This window comes from Takifugu flavidus, chromosome 19 (genome assembly GCF_003711565.1).
Source record: "Takifugu flavidus isolate HTHZ2018 chromosome 19, ASM371156v2, whole genome shotgun sequence".
NCBI lineage: Eukaryota > Metazoa > Chordata > Actinopteri > Tetraodontiformes > Tetraodontidae > Takifugu > Takifugu flavidus.
Genome location: NC_079538.1, coordinates 582501 through 605588, shown reverse-complemented (window position 1 = coordinate 605588; position 23088 = coordinate 582501). Strand labels below are relative to the sequence as shown.

Genomic DNA, 23088 nt, shown 5'->3' with positions numbered 1-23088 from the left:
CTTTGTCAATAACTGTCACCGTGATGACCCCAGTGACACTGATTAGAGTCCAATCTCATTTCTTGGAAAACTAGCAGCTGGTTCGTCCCAAACAAAAGGTATTCAATAAACTACCGCTAAAAAATATAATTAACCATACATCTGCATGAAGGGAAACCAAACAAGGAGCAATTAGAAGTCATCCCTTTGGCTCACTGGTTATGTAAACATGAAATTTCCTATACGGCATTAAAACAAAAATTTAGCTGGCAAGTTCTCAGCCTGCTGACATCTGCAGCTGATTCGTGTCTGACAGCTCTGTCAGAGTGCTTCTCTCATTGCACAGACAGCAGGAAAACACCCGGATTAACTGCATCGTTGACTGCAAACCTGGACTAGAAAAGAAACCCAACACATATGTATGTATGCATACATTACTATAAATTATGAACAAGACTACAACCACTATGTATGACAGCTTCAGGCAGCTCCTGGCAAACCCACCATTTTAAGACTTTTTTTTCTTGACCCCTTTATCTCTTATGGAGTCACAGGGATGCTGCAGTCTATCCCAGCTCCATATGGATGAAGGCAGGATACCCCCAGCTCATCCACTGTGACCTTTGATACTCATGTCTTGCTACTAAACAAATAGCAAATTGGCTCTAATTGATCCCTATAGCTACTATTTTCAAAGAGATGATTCTGGCCACATGAGCAGTTGATGGCTTGTTGAACAGGTGAATCTAAAAGGCATAAGTGCTGCTAATTCAGAATTTTTATGTAGCGTATCAGTAGTAATATGTTTAATTCACTTATTCTCACATTGGACAGTAGGTGTCATTAAACCACCAATCAAACCAGCTACACTGGCAGAAGCGATAGCTAAATAGGCCACTCTCCAACCTTCCATTTCATCTAAGATCCTACAGAAATCAGTTGCCAGCCAATTATGGGACTCTCCCCAAAGCAACAGACTTTTTGAGGATTTTCAGTCAGGATCTAGAGCTCATCATGCTACAGAAACAGCACTGGTGAATGTCAGTAATGACCTTCTCACAGCATCAGATAATGGACTGGTGTTACTTCTCATTCCATTAGACCTCAGTTCCAATTTTGACACAGTTGACCATCACATTGTTACTAAGAAAGGAAAAATGACTTGGCATTAAAGGGTCTACCTTCAACTGACTTAGATCTTACCTATAGGATCACTAATAATAATTATTATCACTAATAATAAAGTTTATCATGGAATTCCAAAAAGTTCAGTGGTCAGTGCAATTCTGTTTATTTTACATATTTTTATATGGTCCTTGATAGTGTTGTTAGGAAGCAACTTTTGGTGTGATGATGCTGATGACAACCAATTTTATTTATCAATGCAGTCGGACCAAACTGATCAGCTCCTGGAACTCCAGGTTTGGCTCAATGATTGAGAGCCTGGCCACTCAGGCCAGAAATGTGGAACAGTTGAACTCACAAGAAGCTCAAAACACTTTAGAAGCATATTTTCTACTCTTGTAGCCTTGCTGGGTGGCATTAACTGAGCCTCCAACATCACTGTAAGGAACCTCGGTGTTTTATCCCATCAGGACAGGCCTCTGGACACCGACATTAAGCACATTTCAAGGTCTGCCGTTTATCACCTTCAAAACATTACATAAGTCAGGCGCTTCCTGCCCCAAAATGAAGAAAGATTAGTTCATGCATGTATTTCTTGTAGGCTGGATTATTGTAATTCACTGTAATACACCTGTAATTCATGGAATTATGCTGACTGCCCGAATAATTCATTACAGACTGGTCCAGAGTGCTGCTGCTCTGGTTCTAACTAGAACCAGGAGAAGAGATGACATTAATCCAGCAGTGGTTCCTCTACATTAGCTCTCTGTAAAATTTAGAGTAGATGTTAAAATCCTCCTCCTCCTCCTCCTCATATATAAAGCTGCTCATTGTGTTGTACGCTCTTATTTAAATGAACTCCTTATAATCTGGCCTGGGTGCTGTGCTCTCAGAACACAGGGGGCAGAGCCTTCAGCTAGAAGGCCCCTGTTCTTCAGAACCAGCTCCCAGTCTGGATCTGGGAGGCAGACGCAATATCAGGGTTTAAAACTAGACTTTAAACCTTCCTTTTTGATAAAGCTTATAATGAAGGTGAACACAGAAATGCCATCGGTTATGCTGCTAGGCTCAGATTCCTGCATGTTTCTACACCGCACAGCTCCCTCTTTCTCTGCTTCCGCTAACCTGAAAAAAAATATATACAGTCATGTCACATAAATTTCCATATTACTACTGTATTATTTTCCTCTAGTCTTCCTGATTTCACACATTATCCATTAAGATCCAAAGGTCGAGTGGCCTGGGGCTCCATATGAGGACGCATCATTGACTTATTCTCTATTAACATGGACACCTTCTTCCAAGGACAAATCAGATTCTTCTTCATTTGATGGTTTTTAGTGCACTACAGAGGTCATCCCTGCACATCTGGAAGGACTTTTTTGGCAGATAGACAATGTGAGGAGTGATACATTTGATTATCTGAATTACACCTCTCCCTGGGCTGCCACCTTATCGTGGTGGAGGGGTTTGCGTGTCCCAATGATCCCAGGAGCTCCGTTGTCTGGGGCTATATGCCCCTGGTAGGGCCACCCATGGCAAACAGGGCCTAGGTGAGGGACCAGACAAAGCGTAGCCCAGGACCCCCTAATGATGCTAAACAACTTTGGTGCCAAGTTTCCCTTGCCCGGATGCGGGTCACCGGGGCCCCCTCCTGGAGCCAGGCCTGGGGGGGGGGCACGTTGGCGAGCGCCTGGTGGCCGGACCTCTGCCCATGGAGTCCGGCCGGGTGCAGCCCGAAGAGGCAACATGGAACCCCCTTCCCGTGGGCTCACCACCTGCAGGAGGGGCCAAGGGGGTCGGGTGCATTGTGTTTTGGGTAGCAGCCGGAGGCAGGGACCTTGGCGGTCTGATTCCCGGCTGCACAAACTGGCTCTAGGGACATGGAATGTCACCTCTCTGGTGGGAAAGGAGCCTGAGTTGGTGCGCGAGGTTGAGAAGTTCCGACTAGATATAGTTGGCCTCACCTCGACGCACGGCAAGGGCTCCGGAACCAGTCTTCTTGAGAGGGGTTGGACTCTCTACCACTCTGGAGTTGCCGATGGCGAGAGGCGACGGGCAGGGGTGGCAATTCTGGTTGCTCCCCAGCTCAGTGCCTGTGTATTGGAGTTTACCCCGGTGGATGAGAGGGTAGCCTCCCTTCGCCTTCGGGTGGGGGGACGGATCCTGACTGTTGTTTGTGCCTATGGTCCAAACAGCAGTTCAGCGTATCCACCCTTTTTGGAGTCCTTAGAGGGAGTGCTGGAGAGTGCCCCTTCTGGGGGCTCCCTCGTCCTCCTGGGTGACTTCAATGCTCACGTTGGCAATGACAGTGTGACCTGGAGAGGTGTGATTGGGAAGAACGGCCCCCCTGATCTGAACCCGAGTGGTGTTTTGTTATTGGACTTCTGTGCTCGTCTCAGATTGTCCATAACGAACACCTTGTTCAGACATAAAGGCGTCCACATGTGCACTTGGCACCAGGACGCCTTAGGCCGCAGATCGATGATCGACTTTGTGGTTGTGTCATCGGATTTGCGGCCGCATGTTCTGGACACTCGGGTGAAGAGAGGGGCGGAGCTGTCAACTGATCACCACCTGGTGGTGAGTTGGCTCCGATGGTGGGGAAGGATGCCGGACAGACCTGGCAGGCCCAAACGTGTTGTGAGGGTCTGCTGGGAACGCCTGGCAGAGTCCCCTGTCAGAAGAAGCTTCAACTCACGCCTCCGGGAGAGCTTTGACCATGTCCCGGGGGAGGCGGGGGACATTGAGTCCGAGTGGACCGTGTTCCGTGCCTCCATTGTTGAGGCAGCTGACCGGTGCTGTGGCCGCAAGGTGGTTGGTGCCTGTCGTGGCGGCAATGCCCGAACCCGCTGGTGGACACCAGCGGTGAGGGATGCCGTCAAGCTGAAGAAGGAGTCGTATCGGGCCTTACTGGCCTGTGGGACTCCTGAGGCAGCAGATGGGTACCGGCGTGCCAAGCGGAGTGCAGCTACGGCGGTTGCCGAGGCAAAAACTCGGGCATGGGAAGAGTTCGGTGAGGCCATGGAGAACGACTTTCGGACGGCCTCGAAAAGGTTCTGGACCACCATCCGGCGTCTGAGGAGGGGAAGCAGTGCACTGTCAACACTGTGTATAGTGGTGATGGTGTGCTGCTGACCTCAACTCGGGATGTTGTGGATCGGTGGAAGGAATACTTCGAGGACCTCCTCAATCCCACCAACACGCCTTCCAGTGAGGAAGTAGGGCCTGGGGACCTGGAGATGGGCTCTCGTATCTCCGGGGCTGAAGTTGCCGAGGTAGTTAAAAAACTCCTCGGTGGCAAGGCCCCGGGGGTGGATGAGATCCGCCCAGAGTCCCTTAAGGCTCTGGATGTTGTAGGGCTGTCGTGGTTGACTCGACTCTGCAACATCGCGTGGACATCGGGGGCAGTGCCGCTGGATTGGCAGACCGGGGTGGTAGTCCCTCTTTTTAAGAAGGGGGACCGGAGGGTGTGTTCCAACTATAGGGGGATCACACTCCTCAGCCTCCCTGGTAAGGTCTATTCAGGGGTACTGGAGAGGAGGGTCCGCCGGATAGTCGAACCTCGGATTCAGGAGGAGCAATGTGGTTTTCGTCCTGGGCGTGGAACAGTGGACCAGCTCTACACCCTCAGCAGGGTCTTCGAGGGTGCATGGGAGTTTGCCCAACCAGTCCACATGTGTTTTGTGGACTTGGAGAAGGCATTCGACCGTGTCCCTCGGGGGGTCCTGTGGGGGGTCCTCCGAGAGTATGGGGTGTCGGGCCCGCTGATACGGGCTGTCCGCTCCCTGTACGATCGGTGCCAGAGTTTGGTCCGAATTGCTGGCAGTAAGTCGAACTCGTTTCCGGTGAGGGTTGGCCTCCGCCAGGGCTGCCCTTTGTCACCGATTCTGTTCATAATTTTTATGGACAGAATTTCTAGGTGCAGTCATGGTGTTGAGGGGATCTGGTTTGGTGACCTCAGGATCGCGTCTCTGCTTTTTGCGGATGATGTGGTCCTGTTGGCTTCATCGGCCCGTGACCTCCAACTATCACTGGATCGGTTCGCCGCCGCCTGTGAAGCGGCTGGGATGAGAATCAGCACCTCCAAATCCGAGGCCATGGTTCTCGACCGGAAAAAGGTGGAGTGCCTTCTCCGGGTAAAGGAGGAGATCCTGCCCCAAGTGGAGGAGTTTAAGTACCTCGGGGTCTTGTTCACGAGTGGGGGAAGAATGGAGCGGGAGATCGACAGGCGGATCGGTGTGGCGTCCACAGTAATGCGGACTCTGCACCGGTCCGTTGTGGTGAAGAGAGAGCTGAGCCGAAAGGCGAAGCTCTCGATTTACCGGTCGATCTTCGTTCCTACCCTCACCTATGGTCATGAGCTTTGGGTCATGACCGAAAGAACAAGATCACGGGTACAAGCGGCTGAAATGAGCTTCCTCCGTAGGGTGGCTGGGCTCTCCCTTAGAGATAGGGTGAGAAGCTCTGCCATCCGGGAGGAGCTCGGAGTAGAGTCGCTGCTCCTCCGCGTTGAGAGGAGCCAGATGGGGTGGCTTGGGCATCTAGTCAGGATGCCCCCTGGACGCCTCCCTGGTGAGGTGTTCAGGGCATGTCCCTCCGGTAGGAGACCCCCGGGGAGACCCAGGACACGTTGGAGAGACTATGTCTCTCGACTGGCCTGGGAACGCCTGGGGATCCCTCCGGATGAGCTGGAGGAGGTGGCTGGGGAGAGGGAAGTCTGGGCTTCTCTCCTTAGGCTGCTGCCCCCGCGACCCGACCCGGATAAGCGGTAGAGAATGGATGGATGGATGGATGGATATCTGAATTACATGTATTTCATTCTTGAACTGAGGATCAGAAGTAGCTTGCCAGCTCTTACACCTTAGCCTCCTTTAGATATCTTTTCTCTTTCAGTTTCAGATTTTAATCACTGAAATTCCAGCCTATGTAGAGATAATTATGCTTACTGTAGGTGTTAAGGTAGGTTTCCTTTTCTCTCCTGCAGAAAAGCCTTAATATTTAAACGTACCTCACAATTGTCACTAGATTATCGAACAACAGGGTCTTTGCTAGTCTGTCAGAGATACTGCATCATTTTTGGGGGGGTTTACCTGTAAATCAGAAACTCATCATCAGAGCAGTTGTACTGGAGCTGGTACATCTTCACCTTGGGAGACGATTTGCTCACCGTCCACTTGACGAGAGCTGAGATGGCTGTTACCTCAGAAACAGACACGGTCCTGTCTAGTTGGGTCTTAGGAGGTTCTTTGCTTATCTTAGTGGTCGCGGTAATATCCGAGAGACGCGACTTTGGCAGAACTGGCTGCCCAATGTCATTACTGAGATGAGGAAGTTGAACAATGGAAACCTCCACAGTGGCCGTGGACTCCCCAGCTACGTTAGCAGCGATGCAAGTGAAACTGCCGTAGTCCTTGGAAGTGGTGATAGTGATGCTAAGGGTGCCGTTGGTGTACACTTGGGTCCGGGAGGAGTTGCTCAGCAGCTGGTCATCAGGCGAGATCCAGTGAATGGTGGGCAAAGGGTCACCGGTTCCTTCACATCGCAAGCTAGCTGTCTGGCCTTCTAAGATGAGTATTCTATGAGTGTGCTGGGTAATGAGAGGTGGCTGACACACAAACTCCTCCTCCTTCAACTGCCAAAAATAACGACCTTTCAGAGCAGGGGGTGAGGCACAAGTCTCCAAGTCATCATCTCTTTCGAGCCGTCGCAGCCAGAGCATCTCGCAGTTGCAATGAATTGGGTTTCCGCCAATACTGAGAGACAGCTGTGGGGTGTACGGTGTGGTCAGAATTAGGGAATCCTGGGCGCGGGCAAAGATGGGGTCTGGGGGTAACTTTTGCAAGCGATTCGAAGTCAGGTCTATTCTAGTCAGCCTCTCCAAATCAGTGAAAGTTCCCTCCGGAATAAAGTCCAACAGATTGTGGTCGAGACTGAGTTGGTGGAGGTTAATCATCTGACGGACAGAATCCCAAGGGACAGAAATTAGGTTGTTGTACGAGAGATCTAGATCCTCGAGCGCAGGCGCCATGTCCTCAAAGGCCTTCTCATGAATGCGCCCCAGTTGATTGTTGTTAACTATGAAGTGCTGTAGGTTGATCAAACCTCGCAGGTCATCAGGACCGAGCTCCATCAAGCGGTTGTTATCCAAATGAAGCGAGCGCAGCGTTTCCAAGTCACCAAAGGAGAAGGGCTGAATATAACTGATTGTGTTCCTGGAGAGGGTCAGATCCACTAGGTCGGTCATATTGGCAAAGTCTTGCTGTGTGATACGGAGGATATAGTTTCCACCTAGTCGGAGCTCTACTGTGCTGCGCTCGATGTCTGGAGGCACAAATAAAAGGCCTTTGGAGGGACACAATGTCCCCAGAGACTCAGACAAATTCTGGCAGATACAGTACTTGGGACATGCATAGGTGGTCATCAGTGTAGATCCCAGGACCAGCAGGCAGCAGATGAGGTGGTCCATGGTCGCGTCATGCAAAAGGGCCTGCGTAAGAAATAAAAAAACAAATAAAGGTGTATGTTAATTTAAAAGAACAGACTCATTGTTAAGCACCAATAGAAGAAGCACAATTTACTGTCCCGACTGAGAGATGCACAGCCTGCGTCGACCTATAGACAGGATGTGGGAGATGTAAATAACTGCAGCAACGCTCACAGATGGCTACACTCTCGCTCACATCAAAATGCTTCCACAAACTTGCCATAGTCAAATCGAATATTATTTCAAACAAATCTTACGGAAGAGAGCCGGGACCCCCTAAAGCAAGTGCTGGAGGCAAGAGTGGCAAAGAAAAACTGGGGAAAAAAAGAATTTTATTTCACTTTTACAGCCTCCACTTTGTGGAGGAATATATATCACACTAATGAACTCTATTTGGAGTCATGTGATTTGCATTGTAACAATTTCCAATAATGCTGAATATTGCAGTCTATCTATTGTTTAAAAAAAATTAAATTACAACGTTCTTTCCGTAATACACTGCAATATGCTGTGTTACACATGCATTCATTGCCTATTGTTGCATCGCTATTGTTGCATCACTGTGTGCAGAACTAGGCGACGCAGCTTGAATTACACTTGTGATTCATGTGGTTTCTTAGAAGACTCACTGGAAAATGTAGCACGACCCAATGAGACGAGCTGTTGAGTAAATCATCTGGTCATGCATCCTGTGCAGGAAGGCTGGCGAGGAGGTCATTGAGTTAACAAAATAAAACGACATGTCAAGCATGACAGCCGTGCGACTGCAGGACGTGTCGTACATTGATCAGAATCCAGATAGCTCAAATCAGTGAAGGTCTTGATGGGAGGACTCATCACAGTTTATGACAGAGGAGACTGTGCTGACCCTTGGGGCCCTCAGCGAACATGGCTTTGCTCTTCCAGCGCTAGACTGATAGAAACCAGCTGCAGAGCAGTTTGACAGCAGACTTATCTGCAGGCCGAGCCATTAGCCATAAACAGAGCCAGACCTGGGAATATGGGCTCTCAGTCAATATTAAATCTCCTGGAGGTTTAACAGTTTTAGCTCCCACAACAGAGGTGTCGCCCAGAGGACAGTTTGGGAATATAGCTTTAATTTAAATAAAATTACCATTTATATTCAAACACAAGTTTAGATTTTTTTTGTGTGTTTTAGGAAAATCCTGTATTCATGTTTGTTTTAAGGTGTTTTGTGTTTTCATTGCCCCTGTTTTAAACACATACATTCCCACTACCTGTTCTACTATTCTACAGGTGAAAGTCACAATATGTGGGGAAATGACCTGCTTGGCGGAGGTCTGCACTTGCCGTTTGACAATGTTGAAAAATCTGAAATGGAAGCTTATCATTTCATCTTTAGGCTACAGGAGCCATGTTGACTAAAGCCGACAAATAAAAATCCCAGACAATTTCCATATTGTGCCGGCAAAAGTGTGATGCATGAACTGATTATGTCTGGCATCTACGCAATTCCCTTATCTAAAAACGCGACACGTACACATGCATGAGCGCTGATGTTTACCCAGACATAAGCATTTTACTTTGCAGTGTCGCTTTCTGCTACACTGCCCATTTGGAGTTCTCCTGCACGGGTGTGTGCACTGTTTTTCTCCTTGTTACACTGATCTCATTTATCAAAAGTGACAGAGAGGTATTTTCATAAGAGCCATGAGGGCTAAGATTAGCTTATTCAGCAAAAGAAAGAAAGAAAGAAAGAAAGAAAGAAAGAAAGAAAGAAAGAAAGAAAGAAAGAAAGAAAGAAAGAAGAAAGAAAGAAAGAAGTTGCATAGCGGACTTTGGACCTGCTCTGCTGCCTTGTTCAGAAGGATAATGATTCCAGTAGATGTGGAAGTGACGATCTTGAATCGGCTTCTCTATTGTCTGGCTAATTAACCTTCTTGCTTGCTGTGAATAGGCTCTTGGATTCCTCTGTGGTGTGACAGCAGTTCTGGGCCGGTGCTAAAGCAGCAATAAACTGATCCCATTTACAAAAAAATGATAGGAGGATTTATCAGACGAGCGACTTGACACTTTATATTACATCTGCAATTTCTTGCTGTCTTCAGCCTCCTCTCAAACAGAATATGTCTTGTCCTGGTGACAAAAAGCCACCGTTATAACACACAGTTTCTGCTGCGGGTATTGTGTCCCATATTTATGATACTGCTATCATAGCAGCATATCTAGCATGGAAAGGTGGTGCAAAAACATTACAGAACATATTTAAATATGAATGCATTTAAAATACACAAATGTAAATGTATGAATTTATTTCCATGCAGATAGGACAAGTAATTATGAAGACAGGCAGTGTGGTGTTGTGTTGAAAGACGAAGGAAGAGTCTGTGCTCATATATGGAGCATTTTAAGATGCTGCTCTGCCCTATAGATAATAATACTTTGAATCACTGACCTTCGTGGTCATGTCTCACTGGGGACGATGCTGCCAGAGATGAGAGATAACAAGCCTGAACAGAAGAGTCTCACCAAATGCCAGATTAACCGAGTATAGGCCCAAACACCCCAGCAACCAGTCATTCAACAACACAACAGCAAATACATGAACTGCACAGACCCTGAAATAAGAATGATGGTGGTAGTAGTGGTACGGTGCAGATAGCAATAACGTTAGTCTTAGAGACTACTGCTGCCGGTGCTAGTTTTTGGAATGAGAGGAATATTTTCTGGTAGTTTCTTTTATTTCGGGGCTTATGTGTTATGTGTCACTTATTGTAACCCCATATGTGAATATGTTACTATATCTCTGAGGACCACTGGGTTAACATGATGAGTCTCTAAAAAAAAAAGGTTAAGACCAAATTCAACTGACTGTGTAGTCAAAAATATGTTGAATAAGAGGTGGGAGAAGGTTTTGGGTCGACCAACTGTACACATAAAAGTGCAGACGCCCACAGGGGATGCAAGGATGTGAGGCGCGTGTGTCCTGGGAGTTGAGATGAAAATGGGATGAAAATGCAGCCTTGTACAACACGACACTGGTGAAAGTAAAACAGGTTGACTGTTGAATTAGCAATGCAGTTTAAATTTCCAAGTGAGCTGTTGTCCTTGAGCAGCAGGCCTGGCTGGCATATTAATCATTAACAGTAACTATGGATAAAACCACAGGCTGAATGTCAAAACGGTAAAGGTTTAATGAGGCGCAAAGAAATTCAAGACTGGTGCCATCTCAATGACATACAAGAAATAATTATTACTATACAGAACAAACAGAGGAGAGTGCTCCAGTTTTCTAAGCACACCAGTGAAAGTGAAGCCTCAAGTTTTCTCTCCGTGATGTTTCGTGCACTGCAGCGCTGTCAGATCAGACCTGGTTTCTCCTGAGTTTTGCGAGTCATAAAACCCATACATTATGCATACAGCTCAAACATCTCTGCTCCTGGACTCTCATAGAACATTCATGTGATGAGCCCAGGAGAGCACAGAAAGCTGTGTTGGTGCAATTATCTCCCAAAGACACAGCTACAGTTACCCCATTTGCCTGCTGGCATCAACTATCTCCATTATCTGCTGAGCTGTTCCACTGTCAGCACAGCCCAGCAATATGAGTTTACAATCAAAGCAAGGTGTCACTGCAGTTTTATTACAACCCCTTTCTGGCTCATAGCAATAAAAATGAGCAAGAATCTTGATATGCTTATATTTCCCACTGTAGGTTATTGAAATATTAATGAAACAAACATGGCATGAGCTCTTTGAACACTGTGACATGACAGGGAAAGAAAATTGAAGGGACACAGAACTTAGAATCATAACCAAAGTTAGATTTAATTTGATCAGCATTTGAATAGCTTTTCTTTTGGCCAGCCTCGTCAGAGGGTCAATGGCCCTCAAGCTCTCCTGCTCTAACAAAAAGGGTTATTTGTTTATTTCAAAGACATAAAGGGCCCTTAAGATATCTCCTCAGCTAATTACAGACCAGTGAGGCATCTTCAGTGTTGTCTGTCAAATCCATCCTGGCTCAGAAGTTGCCAAGTATTGAAACTTGATGAGATCATCATTCATTAGATAGCTGATACAGCAGCTCTCTGGAGTCACCGTGACAACACACATTGACTACTGCTGAATTAAGGGCCACATATAGGTTACTAATTGTAACCAATGAGATTATGCTGGTGAGATTTTTAACTTCACTTCAACCTTTTTACACTGATGTGATTTTAATATTTCATAAAAAGCCCTGACTTTAAAAAGTAAGAGGTCATTGTGTGAAGCTGAAGGTGGTGCCTGATCTCATTTTAGTCATACTCGCCTTTGTATACGCCTGGGTGGCATGATCACATCTATTGTCATCTTTCTCAGCATGTGTGAGCAACACCATCGTCTTTATGGACCCCTGCTCCAAAGCTATGGAAATCCAGGCCTTCTGCCTCTGCTCTTCCACCTGCACACGCTCAACTGAAAGGCTGAGACAACCTGAAAGATCTCCGTGGTGGGCGCCTCCATCAATACAAGCACAAATTGCACTTAATTGTGGATAATTGCTAAAAGAGTCATAGATTTTTCATTGTACGACCCTGCAGCAAAGCAGCATGAGCGGCTGTGCGGTGTGACAACTGGGATGGGGGGAGTGTGTGTGTGGAGGGGGATGGGTGGGATGGAGGAAGGGGTGCAGGTTAGTGAAACACCTGGAGACCTGGAGAAAACCAACATATGTGAAGCAGACTGCCGCTGCTTGACAGGACCAGAAATCTGTCGCCTAGTACGTGTGCACAGCTCAGTAGATTCTGGAGCCACAGACAGTAATTACCACAGCATGTGCTCACCGTTTATGCATTACCAAGTTTCAGCTGCGTAAAGCATTTAATCGCTATTTTCCCACCATTTTCTCAGGACACATCAGTTTGTTATTTTATAGCTGAATAAAATAATTATTTTTTGTTCAATTAAATGAAATGACACAATAACATTTTAATAAAAATCCATAAATGGGGGAAATAAGCACACTTAACTACAATCTCATATGTCTAGATGTTGATGAAGGTGTTGCATGTGTTCATGAAAATAGGCAACATTTTGATAAACAAAAGTTTCCATATTTTAAGTGTTAAGTGTTTTAACTTCAGCCAGCTCTGCTGACATCTTAAATTGAATTTATCTTAGACAGTTTAGGATATCTAGGAAACCTCTTACCACTGCTGGTATCATAGTCTCTGCTATCATAAAATGATCTGAACCGATCTGTGATGAGCTGGCTTTTACTTCAGGGGAAATAGAAACACATTCATGGATCCTTCCATAAATGAATACAATATGTCATTAGATCTCTGCAGTCAACACAGCTGCAGTCTGATTGAATGGAATGATCAGAGTGTGTGTGTGTGTGTGTACATTTTATCATATGTTTGTTTAATGGTTTGTTTTATAATTGCCAATTTATCACACAAATGCATCTGTTCAAATGAGTTGACAATAAACAACAAATTAAACAATTAGTGTGTTTAAAATCCTATATAATGATCATGATGGGATTGTGTAACAGGTGGGTAACTATAAATATCTACGTTAGGATGACAATTAAGTATGACTAAGTCAGTATGAGAATTTCAGTCACACCTTTTCTTGCTGCCTGGCTAAAACACCATCATTTTAAATACTTTCACTTAAAATGCAAAGGGATTTTTTCCCCCCCTTAGCAGTGTGTTTTTAACATTAGTTGGCCCAACTGCCTCTTTGAGTTAAATTCGTGTCCCAGATGAATTTATTTTGAACCCAGGCTATGGAAAAATTCAAATTAGGTGCTCATTTATTCATTTAATCCATTTATCTTTCGCTGGTATCCAGAAGTGATGTTACCAAGTCAGGTAAAAGGATGCAGAGTTTAGATATAGCTACAGCAATGGTGTGATCACCTCACTTTTTATACTTCATAGGAAGAGAAGAATCCAGAGCTGTATTATACTGATAATGGTTGCCTTTAGAACAAACATTCATATCTTTAAATCTTCTCTAAAACATCCTGAAGGTATTATGTGCAACAGCATTTTGGACCAGGGGGAATCATGAAAGCAGAAACAAATTACCTTCAATGTTCAGAGCAGAACAGTGATCAAGCTGCAAGTTAATGAAAGCGCGAATTGCCCTGTCAGGATCTCCATGGGTAAGAAAACTCTTAACGCGACCTTCTAAACTGAGCAGGAAGAAAGCTTCCACGATGCACTCATTCTGCTTTTGAAATTCCACAGTCGCGCCCCAGCAAATCACTCGGGCTTCAAAGAGGACAGAACAATTACACATGATGCTCCACGTATATGTCAGAGGAGCCCAATATGACACGCTCAGTTTGAGCCTGCCAAACCCACACGTCTGAATTTCTTTCGTTAGACACAAAGACAGAGTGGTCGTGCATTCAGGTCAATGGCTGTAAATTGCAGATAGATTTGCAGATCACCTGTAGAACAATGGTGATAGAGTTTGCACTTAGCAATGAATCACTGGAGAATGGAGAAGCAAAAAGGAAAAGAAAAGAGCCCAAGAAGAACCTTCAGATGATCCATATTTGAAAGTGGATTTCTATAAATTGACCAATCATAAGAGGGTGTTCAGACATGGGTCAAACCATTGCAGGTTGATGCCTGGATACCAACAGACGGGTCTGGTTCAAACTGCTGAAGGCCCCTCTCAGAATATCATTAAAAACATTCAGCAGAGTAGGAATCATTTCTCCTCATAATTGCCCATTAAAGCATACAAACATTATTTTACAGATTATGATGATAATTTGCAGTCACATTGATTAATTCCCATGTTTTTCCTGCAGAATGGGCTATTTATTCATGAAAGGCTGCTATTATCCATCTGCAGCAGCAAACTAATAACATGCAACTGAAAGTTAATCCTGAACAACAGCAGGTCACCAATTTTTCACTCAAAAACTCATTTGAAGCTTATTCAAAAGAAAATGTAAATAAGACATGTTAGCAAGTGCTAATGCTGACAATTTCAAATGAGTTAATTAACATGTGGGACAAGTCTATGGATGGGTTTCTTTAAAGGGAGCGAGTGTGAGGAATCCAGAACACAGTGAGAACACCAGCTGAAGAGGCAAAGTGGAGGAAATGTTCCCTGAAAGAAGCAAATTAGTGGGAGCCAAGGACAATGTGGGAGTCTGCAGGATGATTCAGCAGGGCGGGTTGGAGCTAAGACTATTAGACACACTCCACAGTTTTACTGTAGGATGTTGAGCTAATATGTTTTTGAATTTGCATTAAGTCAGACATTCGGCTCTAAGTTAGTTGCTTGGTAAGTGAGTAAGTAGGTGAGTTACTCATCTGACACACTGACTTTATATATGATTTTATCATGAATAAAGGCTGTGCTATGCTGATCATTTAAACGCTGTGTTATGACAAATTTAGGATTCAGTTTTCCATGTTATTGGACAATTAAAGACACCGATATATAACGATACTAGACAATGCAGTTACAGTTGCTCTCATTTCCAGTAGAGAAGTCAAAAGTTAAAATAAAGAGGCTGAGAGCTACAATGTTTAAAATCTTGGATAGTATTTAACTCCAACAACAACAACAAAAAAAACAGCCCATATGTACAAACAAAGCAAGTGAACCATTAGTTCTTTAGAACCCAGCATGCAGTCTTGCCATCTGGGTGTATGGGGTGGACAGATTCACGGGGCCACCTGCTAGTAGAATGTTATTTTTTTATCCATTAAATGAATGGATTTGTTGTGCTGTTGTCTCAGCACATTTTATCTCTGTTGGACTGCCTGTCTGTCACTTTCTGGCCTGAGTGCTTCTTCACGACTACGATAATTATTTCCTTGTCACAGACTATTGTGTTGCCTGGGGTGCTCTGGATTTTGGTTTGTTTTTATTGAGTGATCCACATGCTGTCTCAGATTTAGGCCTAAAAATTGGGGCTGTTTATGTTAAAACCAGAGTGTGAGAACCATGTGGAAGACTTTCTAAAGTAAAAATATGGTGAACTATATACATTTGTAAAGATAACATAATTGATTTAAATATCTATTATAGTATTCACATCAAGATCTGCAAGGTGTGACAGCGTAATATGTGCAAGAGATGAAATAACACTGCCTGGTAGTAAAAATCCCTTGTCAAAGTAGTCCTCTATAAAAGAAAGGAAAAATTTCCCAAAAACGCCCCCAAGTCTGTACATTTTTCATGGAATTCATTAAAAAGAAATTCATTCAAACCTTAAGTGAAATAATTTAAGTGTCCTCTAAGTGAGCAGTCAGCTGGATGCATCTAAAACAGGGACCTGAATCCCTTCTCATTAAACTTGAGATTCATTCCTAAAACAATCGAATGTTTGACACAAGGCCAGAAGATGCTGAACTGGGCGAACGGCAAACATTAAGCTGATCATTTACCGATTTCCCCCCTCGTTCTTTCACTGAGAACCGCAGATGAATTGAGGATGCTGATCTGACCAGACTTGTCCAAGCATTAGCACAACGTCACATTCCCTAAAGCAGGAACTTGTGCATGACCGGAAGGTGGTGTTCAAATTAGCACATTAAAAACTCATCCAATTTTACAGCCAATTCTGGAATTTGTTTGCCGGCCTCTTGGAGACGAGCTCAGCGACGTGGAAGCTCGTGATCCTGCCTGCAGGCAGGAACCAAACATCACTTCTTGCAGAAGCTTTCCTACAGCCGCAGATGAGGTCAGAATCCTAGGGGACGTGTATGACACCCTCCAATTAGGTGACCTACCGGGTGGCTGAGTGGGCTCTCTCCATGTGAGAGGGTGTACCAGCTATAGGGAAGCAGGTTATCATGTACGTCATCGCTACTCTTACCATTATTACCGAGACAAACCACCTGCACTCAACATCTCATTTCAGCTCACTTCAAAAATTTTGTTTATATTTACAGTATATTTATTGGTCAAAGTCTGGATTGTTTGGTGAGTATACGCATTTACTCAACCCATTAACATTTGTTGGAGGTGTGAAACATTTGCAGCAGGTCAGACCAAAGCTTGATTTTAATATATGAGAAATTATGGTGCACTTAAAGAACTGAACGATTTTACTGAACTAATACAGATGGATGCGAATTCTCCTCAAAGCTGAAGTCAAAATATCTAAGCTGCTATCTTGTACTGGTGATACTTAGAGCCAGAGAATAAATGATGAGTCAGCATCAGAACTGCGCCTATGCTCACATCCTAAAGCCACCATTAATACCAAACTCTGAGAGATACATTGATGGGATCAATCTAAAATGACAGAACCTGCTTTTGGAAAACAGTTTTTAGGACAATGACGACATTTTTCTTCATTTAGCGGACGCGTCAGGTTTCAGTTATGGGTACTACTCTGGAATCTGTATTTGCCTTTGGATAAAAAGCCAGATCAGTGCATCTCTGCCAGAAGAACAGAAGGCTCCTTTCCCAGAGATGGCTCTCCATGCCTTGTCATGCTTTGTTATACTGCTCTCGGACACAGGCAGCCAGAGTGTTGTCTGTGTCTTTTTCCCTACCTGCAGTGAGCTGTTTCTCTGCCATAGGTTCAGTCACAAGCTCAGAGCACTAATTCCACCCTCTGCATCTTCCGCGCCCACAGCGAGAGGTGACCTATAACATGAGGACATATTCAGATGAAAAATTGTACCCACATGCATCGATTAAACGTTTCAAACCTTTTCACGTCACATTCGTATGCTCGTTTCTGAAGCAACTGTTGAATAACTGAATGTATAATGTGATGAGAACATTACACAGATGCCTTCAGCCGACAGGTGCTCACCACCAGAGAAACTGTTGTGCTGATCCTATTTTTAGCATTGGAATTCTATATAAAACTTCAAGGACTGAGGTCTGATTTTAGAATTGGGGAGAGGGATTTTTTGAGCTTCTATTTTATCAGCTCTAGAGTCAAAGAAGGCTTTACTTAGACATGCTTCCCCCATGTGGTTCCGATTAGCCACTGTGTTGTCTGATGATGAAAAGCATTTCTGGGCAACACAGAAGTTCCACAGCCAGCACTGCAGCTCTGCAAAAGCGGAGCTTGATCTTCCACTCAAGTATGCAAGTAACTTGAGTAATTTGATTTACGGGCTAAAGGCTCTAGGCTTGTAGATAGTCTCTAACTAAATCTTGATGAGGATTTTTACCAGCACATTGGTGCTCTTCTTCATACTATCACATGAACTGTCTTGTTAAAGCCCAGAGAATATAATAGATGTATAATACACCATTTATAAATCAGAATTCATTGCCTAGATTCTAAGGTAACATCTATAACTCCAGGAATGTCTCTGGCTAATGTCGCTGGGAATTAATGCGAATTGATCCAAGCAAAATTCATCTTATCATTTATTCAGTCCATCTATGCTAGGTGGTCTGAAGTGTCACTTACCATTTTGACCACTTGTTACTTGATAAATTAAGCATGAGGTGTCATTTCAAAACGGAATCATTTTTGCTTTTTGTGGAATTACATACAAAAATGGGTTCCTCCGACAATAACAGAATGCCTGCACAGATGGACTTTAGGTGGTGGAGCAGCTGTCTTGGTATTTGTGATCCAATTCCATGGAGTGCCCATATCAGAGTCTGTTTAAATAACCAGTGTGTGAGTTTACATAGAATATCTCTTAATATGTTCGTGCTACAAAATACGAGGTGCTTTCAATGTCTTGTCATGGCTGGAAGACACAGTTTCTAAGGACAGTGTACAACAAGATACCAGCACGAATTAACTGCACACGTGCACCTTTATTAACAAGCCTTTTTCAGACCCAGCCAAGCTTCTCTCCTGTGCTGCAGATAAACCGTATCTCAAAGCAGCAAAAACTGGGAACAATAATCCTTCTGTACCTGATCTGCAGGTATCCATGTAATCCATATTTACACAGGGGCTATTTATTTTGTGTTTTTTAGATTTATGCGCATAATTTGTTGCAGTGTATTGCATAGTGAGCAATAAAACTCATGCCGTGCAATAGATCCTGTGCTCTACTGTGGCTCTGTGGAATTAAATTTAATGTTTTAATGAAGATCAATATTGAGATTTTTGTGTTTCAGGTGCTCAGTCTCCCTCAAAAAGGTTCAGAATCATGCTTTAATGATCCCTGGGGATAAATTAGGTTTGTTAATGCTGCTCCACTAAGGCAAGAAAAAAAAAGAGACACCTACACATCAAAATACATAGAAAAATACACACATAAAAGAGTTAGTAGGACATAATAATAAAAAAGAGTGATGCAGAGAAGAGAAGTCTCCAGGGAAACGGTCACAGCTGTCAACTGTGTTGTGGGGAAAGCGAGAGCAGCTCAGGTCAGGATGTACAGATCTGCGTAGAGTCTTTGACACCCCCCCCCCCCCCCCCCGCTACGATGACCAGCATGTTTCAGAATGAACCTCAGATTGCTGATATTCAAATTGAGCTTTTTCAGACATGAGTGTTTCTGCATCCAGGACTGATTCATCAACATTATTTTTCTAACCTTGAAATGAATTAGGACTGACCTCCCTTAATCTCACATCCAGGTCAGGATTCTTTTTCAAATAAATGCTGCTATGAGAGATTAAATGGGGCCTGTTCCCAAACAACCAATGCCTATTTATGTTGGCCTAACCGAGGTGCCTTTGGGCAAGAGATAGGATAAACCCTGGACAAGTCACCAGCTCATTGCTGGGTTAATATAAAGGAGAGAAGAGAGAATCCATGTGGAGTGCTATTTATAAATGTATCCTTAATAACTCACCGTTTTTATTATATGGAAGATGAACTGTTGGATGAGGTCACGACTCCATCATCACAGCAGCGTCTGGAGCCCCTCCTCCTGTGGGGAGACACAATATTCAAGTCAGGCAATATCTGCAGAATCAGAATCAGAATCAGAATCAGAAGCAGGTTTATTGCCATTGTTCATGTAATACACAGTATTACACAAACTAGGAATGTGTCATGGTGTGACGCTGCGACAATCAACATAAAGAAGACCACACTAGAATAAGTTAAATAAAATAAAATAAAATAAGACAAATAAGACATATATACATTATATACATAAATAGTAGGTGGTAAGAGGTATGTGGTAAGAAATAGTGCAGGTCCATGCAGGAGTAATGTATTGTTCATGAGTCCGACTGGCTGCTGTACATTGTGCTTAAGTGATAAGTCACTTGGTGTTCAGCAGCCTGATGGCAGAGGGGAAGAAGCTGTTTGTGTAGCGGGAGGTTTTGGTCCGAATGGACCGTAGTCTCCTGCCTGAGGGGAGGGGGGAAAACAGTCCGTGACCAGGGTGGGAAGGGTCGGCCGTGATCCGACCTGCACACCTCCGGGTCCTGGAGATATACAGGTCCTGGATGGATGGAAGCCTGCAGCCGATCACCTTCTCGGCAGCGCGCACGACGCGCTGCAGCCTCAGTCTGTCCCTGGCGGTGGCACCAGCGAACCACACAGTGATGGAGGAGGTGAGGATGGACTCGATGATGGCCGTATAGAACTGCGCCATCATCCTGGGAGGCACACCTTATATTAATTCTAGCAAAACACTTGTGGGGAACTTCAATGAGATGCGGATCTTTGAGCAAATCTCTTAGTTGGACGGCACCTGAGAGCCCAGCAGAGACAGACCGCTTCAAACCTTTAGTTTAACAGGCAGAGAGCATGGCTGGGTTCAGTCTGCTCTTTCTCCGTACAATATCAAAACCCTTTAGGGTTTGCAGTAGCACTGCCTGTGGCTTTTAATATCCAACTGCAACAAACAGCGTTACCAAAAGTACCAAAAAAATGCCCAAATCACACAAATATATATAGTACCTAAATTATCTGAGTACAAATTAGTGGCAATTTGAATGAAATTTGATGACATCACCATCTAACTCCATCCGTTGGCTGACTCCATGATAGAAACTGCATCTGTGCAACACAGTTGTGTAACAAGTGTAGCCCAGCAACGGAACAATTATTCCTCCATCTATACTCTCAGCAAGCATTTGGTCACAGTGCAGTGATCCTCCTCATTAAGCCCTCCAACATACTTATTTTCCAATGGTTTAATCCCAACACGGATTATGAGTTCTGATATTCGGTCTGTTACAGAGAGTGAAGGACTAATTCTTGTTCTGAGCATGACCCTGTTTATCCGGCACTTGCAATAAGACTAACTCAGGACAGTGTGGTGAACTGGTACGAGATTGAAGGTCAGATTTCCATTGAAAACCTTTTAATACTGACAATCTTGTAAATTTCAATAAGAGCTATAAGTAATTTAAGAGCAGATTTATCCTTAATCCGCCTTTAGATTTCTTTCTCTAGTTTCATATTAATTTATTTGTTTTTAAAGCTCTCATTCTACAATCCCACATTCAGTCACACATATATATATCACAAACTGGTCTATATGTCTAATTTTCAATTAGTTTTATTTCACACAATTGAAACATAATCTAAGTTGTTCCATTTGTGACAAAAACATGTTATTTGAAGGCAACGAGAGCAAAAAAACAAGCAAACAAACAAACAAATAAATAAATGTCTTTGCCTTATGTCTTTTATTCAAGACCATACCTATTTACCTTAAGTGAAATAAAGATAGTTTAATTAGATTACCTTCCTTTAGTGCAGTCAAACCTGGAAGAGTGGTTCAGTAAACACAACTGCTCTAAAAAAAAAGAACCCTGTAGGAGGCCAACAAAGGTTTTTCTGAGATCTTTTGGTTTGGTCTTACTCATTATACTGTAGTGGATCTACCAAATGTATCTTTACACTGGACTGTTTGAAATGTTTAGTTGCATGAATGCCCAAAATGTTGGGGGCTGATCTCCATTTTACACATCAGTAATTCTATAAAATAGCCGGGGCAGAGCACACTAATTGGCCTTCAGTGAGATCTTGTCAGCAATTATTTCTACATTACAAATGGTAAATAATGTAAGTATTGGTGACGCGCTGACGTGTTTCTTGCCATATATCTGTCCTTGTTGTGCCCGTTGCGACTTTACACACATTAACACATGTCAGAGTTCCAGCTGAGTTCAGATGCTAAAGTACATCAATCTCTGCGGAGAACGTCTCGTTAATTGATTTCGAGTGTTGAGCCATTGAACTAATATTGGCTTTTGTTTCCCTTGCTAATTCTTCTTGATGAAAGTGGAAATTACCACCAAGGAAAACCTTGAGTTTCAGAGGTAATAAATTGGAGTCACCTTTCAATGCCTCATTAAAACAAACAGCGACCACACTACTGCAGGCTTGTTGTCTTCATTTTCTTAATGTTCCCAGAGCTGGGAAACGCTCCAGAACAGATGGATGGATGGATGGATGTATGGATGTATGGATGGATGTATGGATGGATGGATGGATGGATGGATGGATGGATGGATGGATGGATGGATGGATGGATGGATGGATGGATGGATGGGGCAGATATTTTTTAAATGTTGATATTACAGAACCAAGATGAAGTTTATTTTAATTGTATGAACAGGACAATGTGCAGAGCTTCTATACAAGAATCCCAAAAATGGACCAGTTGATCTCAGTGGTCTCTGGCAGGGGTCAGCAACCTTTCAGTAAGACAGTTTCTTGGTATCAAAAGTGCCTTCATCAACAATAAGATGAGCATTACATTAAGTGACACATCTTTGGGAAAAACTTTACAATGGAACTGGTATTTCATTTATATTTTAATGGTTTTATGTCTACTATTCACGACAACAGCTCACAAATTATGTATGTAGGCTGCATGTGTGCATGCAGAACAGTCACAAAAAAAACTGATCTCCGGCTCAATTAGTTTAACGTGTTCTTGGAAGGAATTGTTAAAAGTAGACAATAGAGTGTATGAGACATTCTATTGACACCCTATAGATTTCAATTATTTAGTTCATTTCAAGCTAACCTGAAGCTGAAGTCAGGCATCCGCTAATTCTAATGTAACAGTAGAATGTGTAAATACACCGTCTTATTCTCTCATTTATAGATTTACTAGATCTAAATACTAAAAGAAAGGCTTTTACAACTGACACAGAAGAGGGAAATATTCATACAACTTTTTATTTATATTCTATTGGTGAAAGGAAGTTATTTTATACCAATCTCTTTAATTTTCATGATTAAAATGTGGATGAATAAGTAAAATACTAAAACAATCCCTGCCTGTGTCTGGGAGAGTCTAAGGGGGTGAAAAGAATAATGCATACTGTAGCTTCTGTCATAAATAGAACTGGCACATTAGAGGTGAGAGCAGTGGGCAATTAACTGTGTCTCTTTTTCCACACTCACTCCTCTGTCTCCCATCTTCCCTCCTTGGCACAAAAAGCAGGATCCCGGTGACACCGGATAATAATTGCAGCGCACAATAGGTAAACAATTGATCTTCACTGTTTGAATCCCATTCTATTAGTCTGCAGTGCAGAGAGAAGGTGGAAAAATACCCTAATGATTATTAAAAGCCTCTACTCATTGTCTCTCATGCATACACTCAACATCCCATGACATGTGAGACGGGGAGAAAAAAAGGTTTTTGATGCTT

At 43.7% G+C, this 23088-nt stretch overlaps 1 protein-coding gene across 3 annotated transcripts in view; it reads right to left on the bottom strand.

Annotated features, from left to right (window-relative positions):
- Window positions 1–23088, bottom strand: part of lrfn2b (leucine rich repeat and fibronectin type III domain containing 2b) — a 43817-nt gene that overhangs the window by 4441 nt on the left and 16288 nt on the right. For 2 of the 3 annotated variants that reach the window (XR_008947293.1, XM_057016475.1), the window contains exons 2-4: window positions 19312–19389; window positions 17083–17176; window positions 6198–7594 (exon numbers count right to left, since the gene is read on the bottom strand). Coding sequence is in view for 2 of the 3 variants with exons in the window: in XM_057016475.1 (XP_056872455.1) it covers window positions 6198–7573 (1376 nt within the window). In the remaining variant the exon portion in view is untranslated. The remainder of the gene's footprint in view (window positions 1–6197; window positions 7595–17082; window positions 17177–19311; window positions 19390–23088) is intronic. The other variant, XM_057016478.1, reaches the window with a different exon arrangement.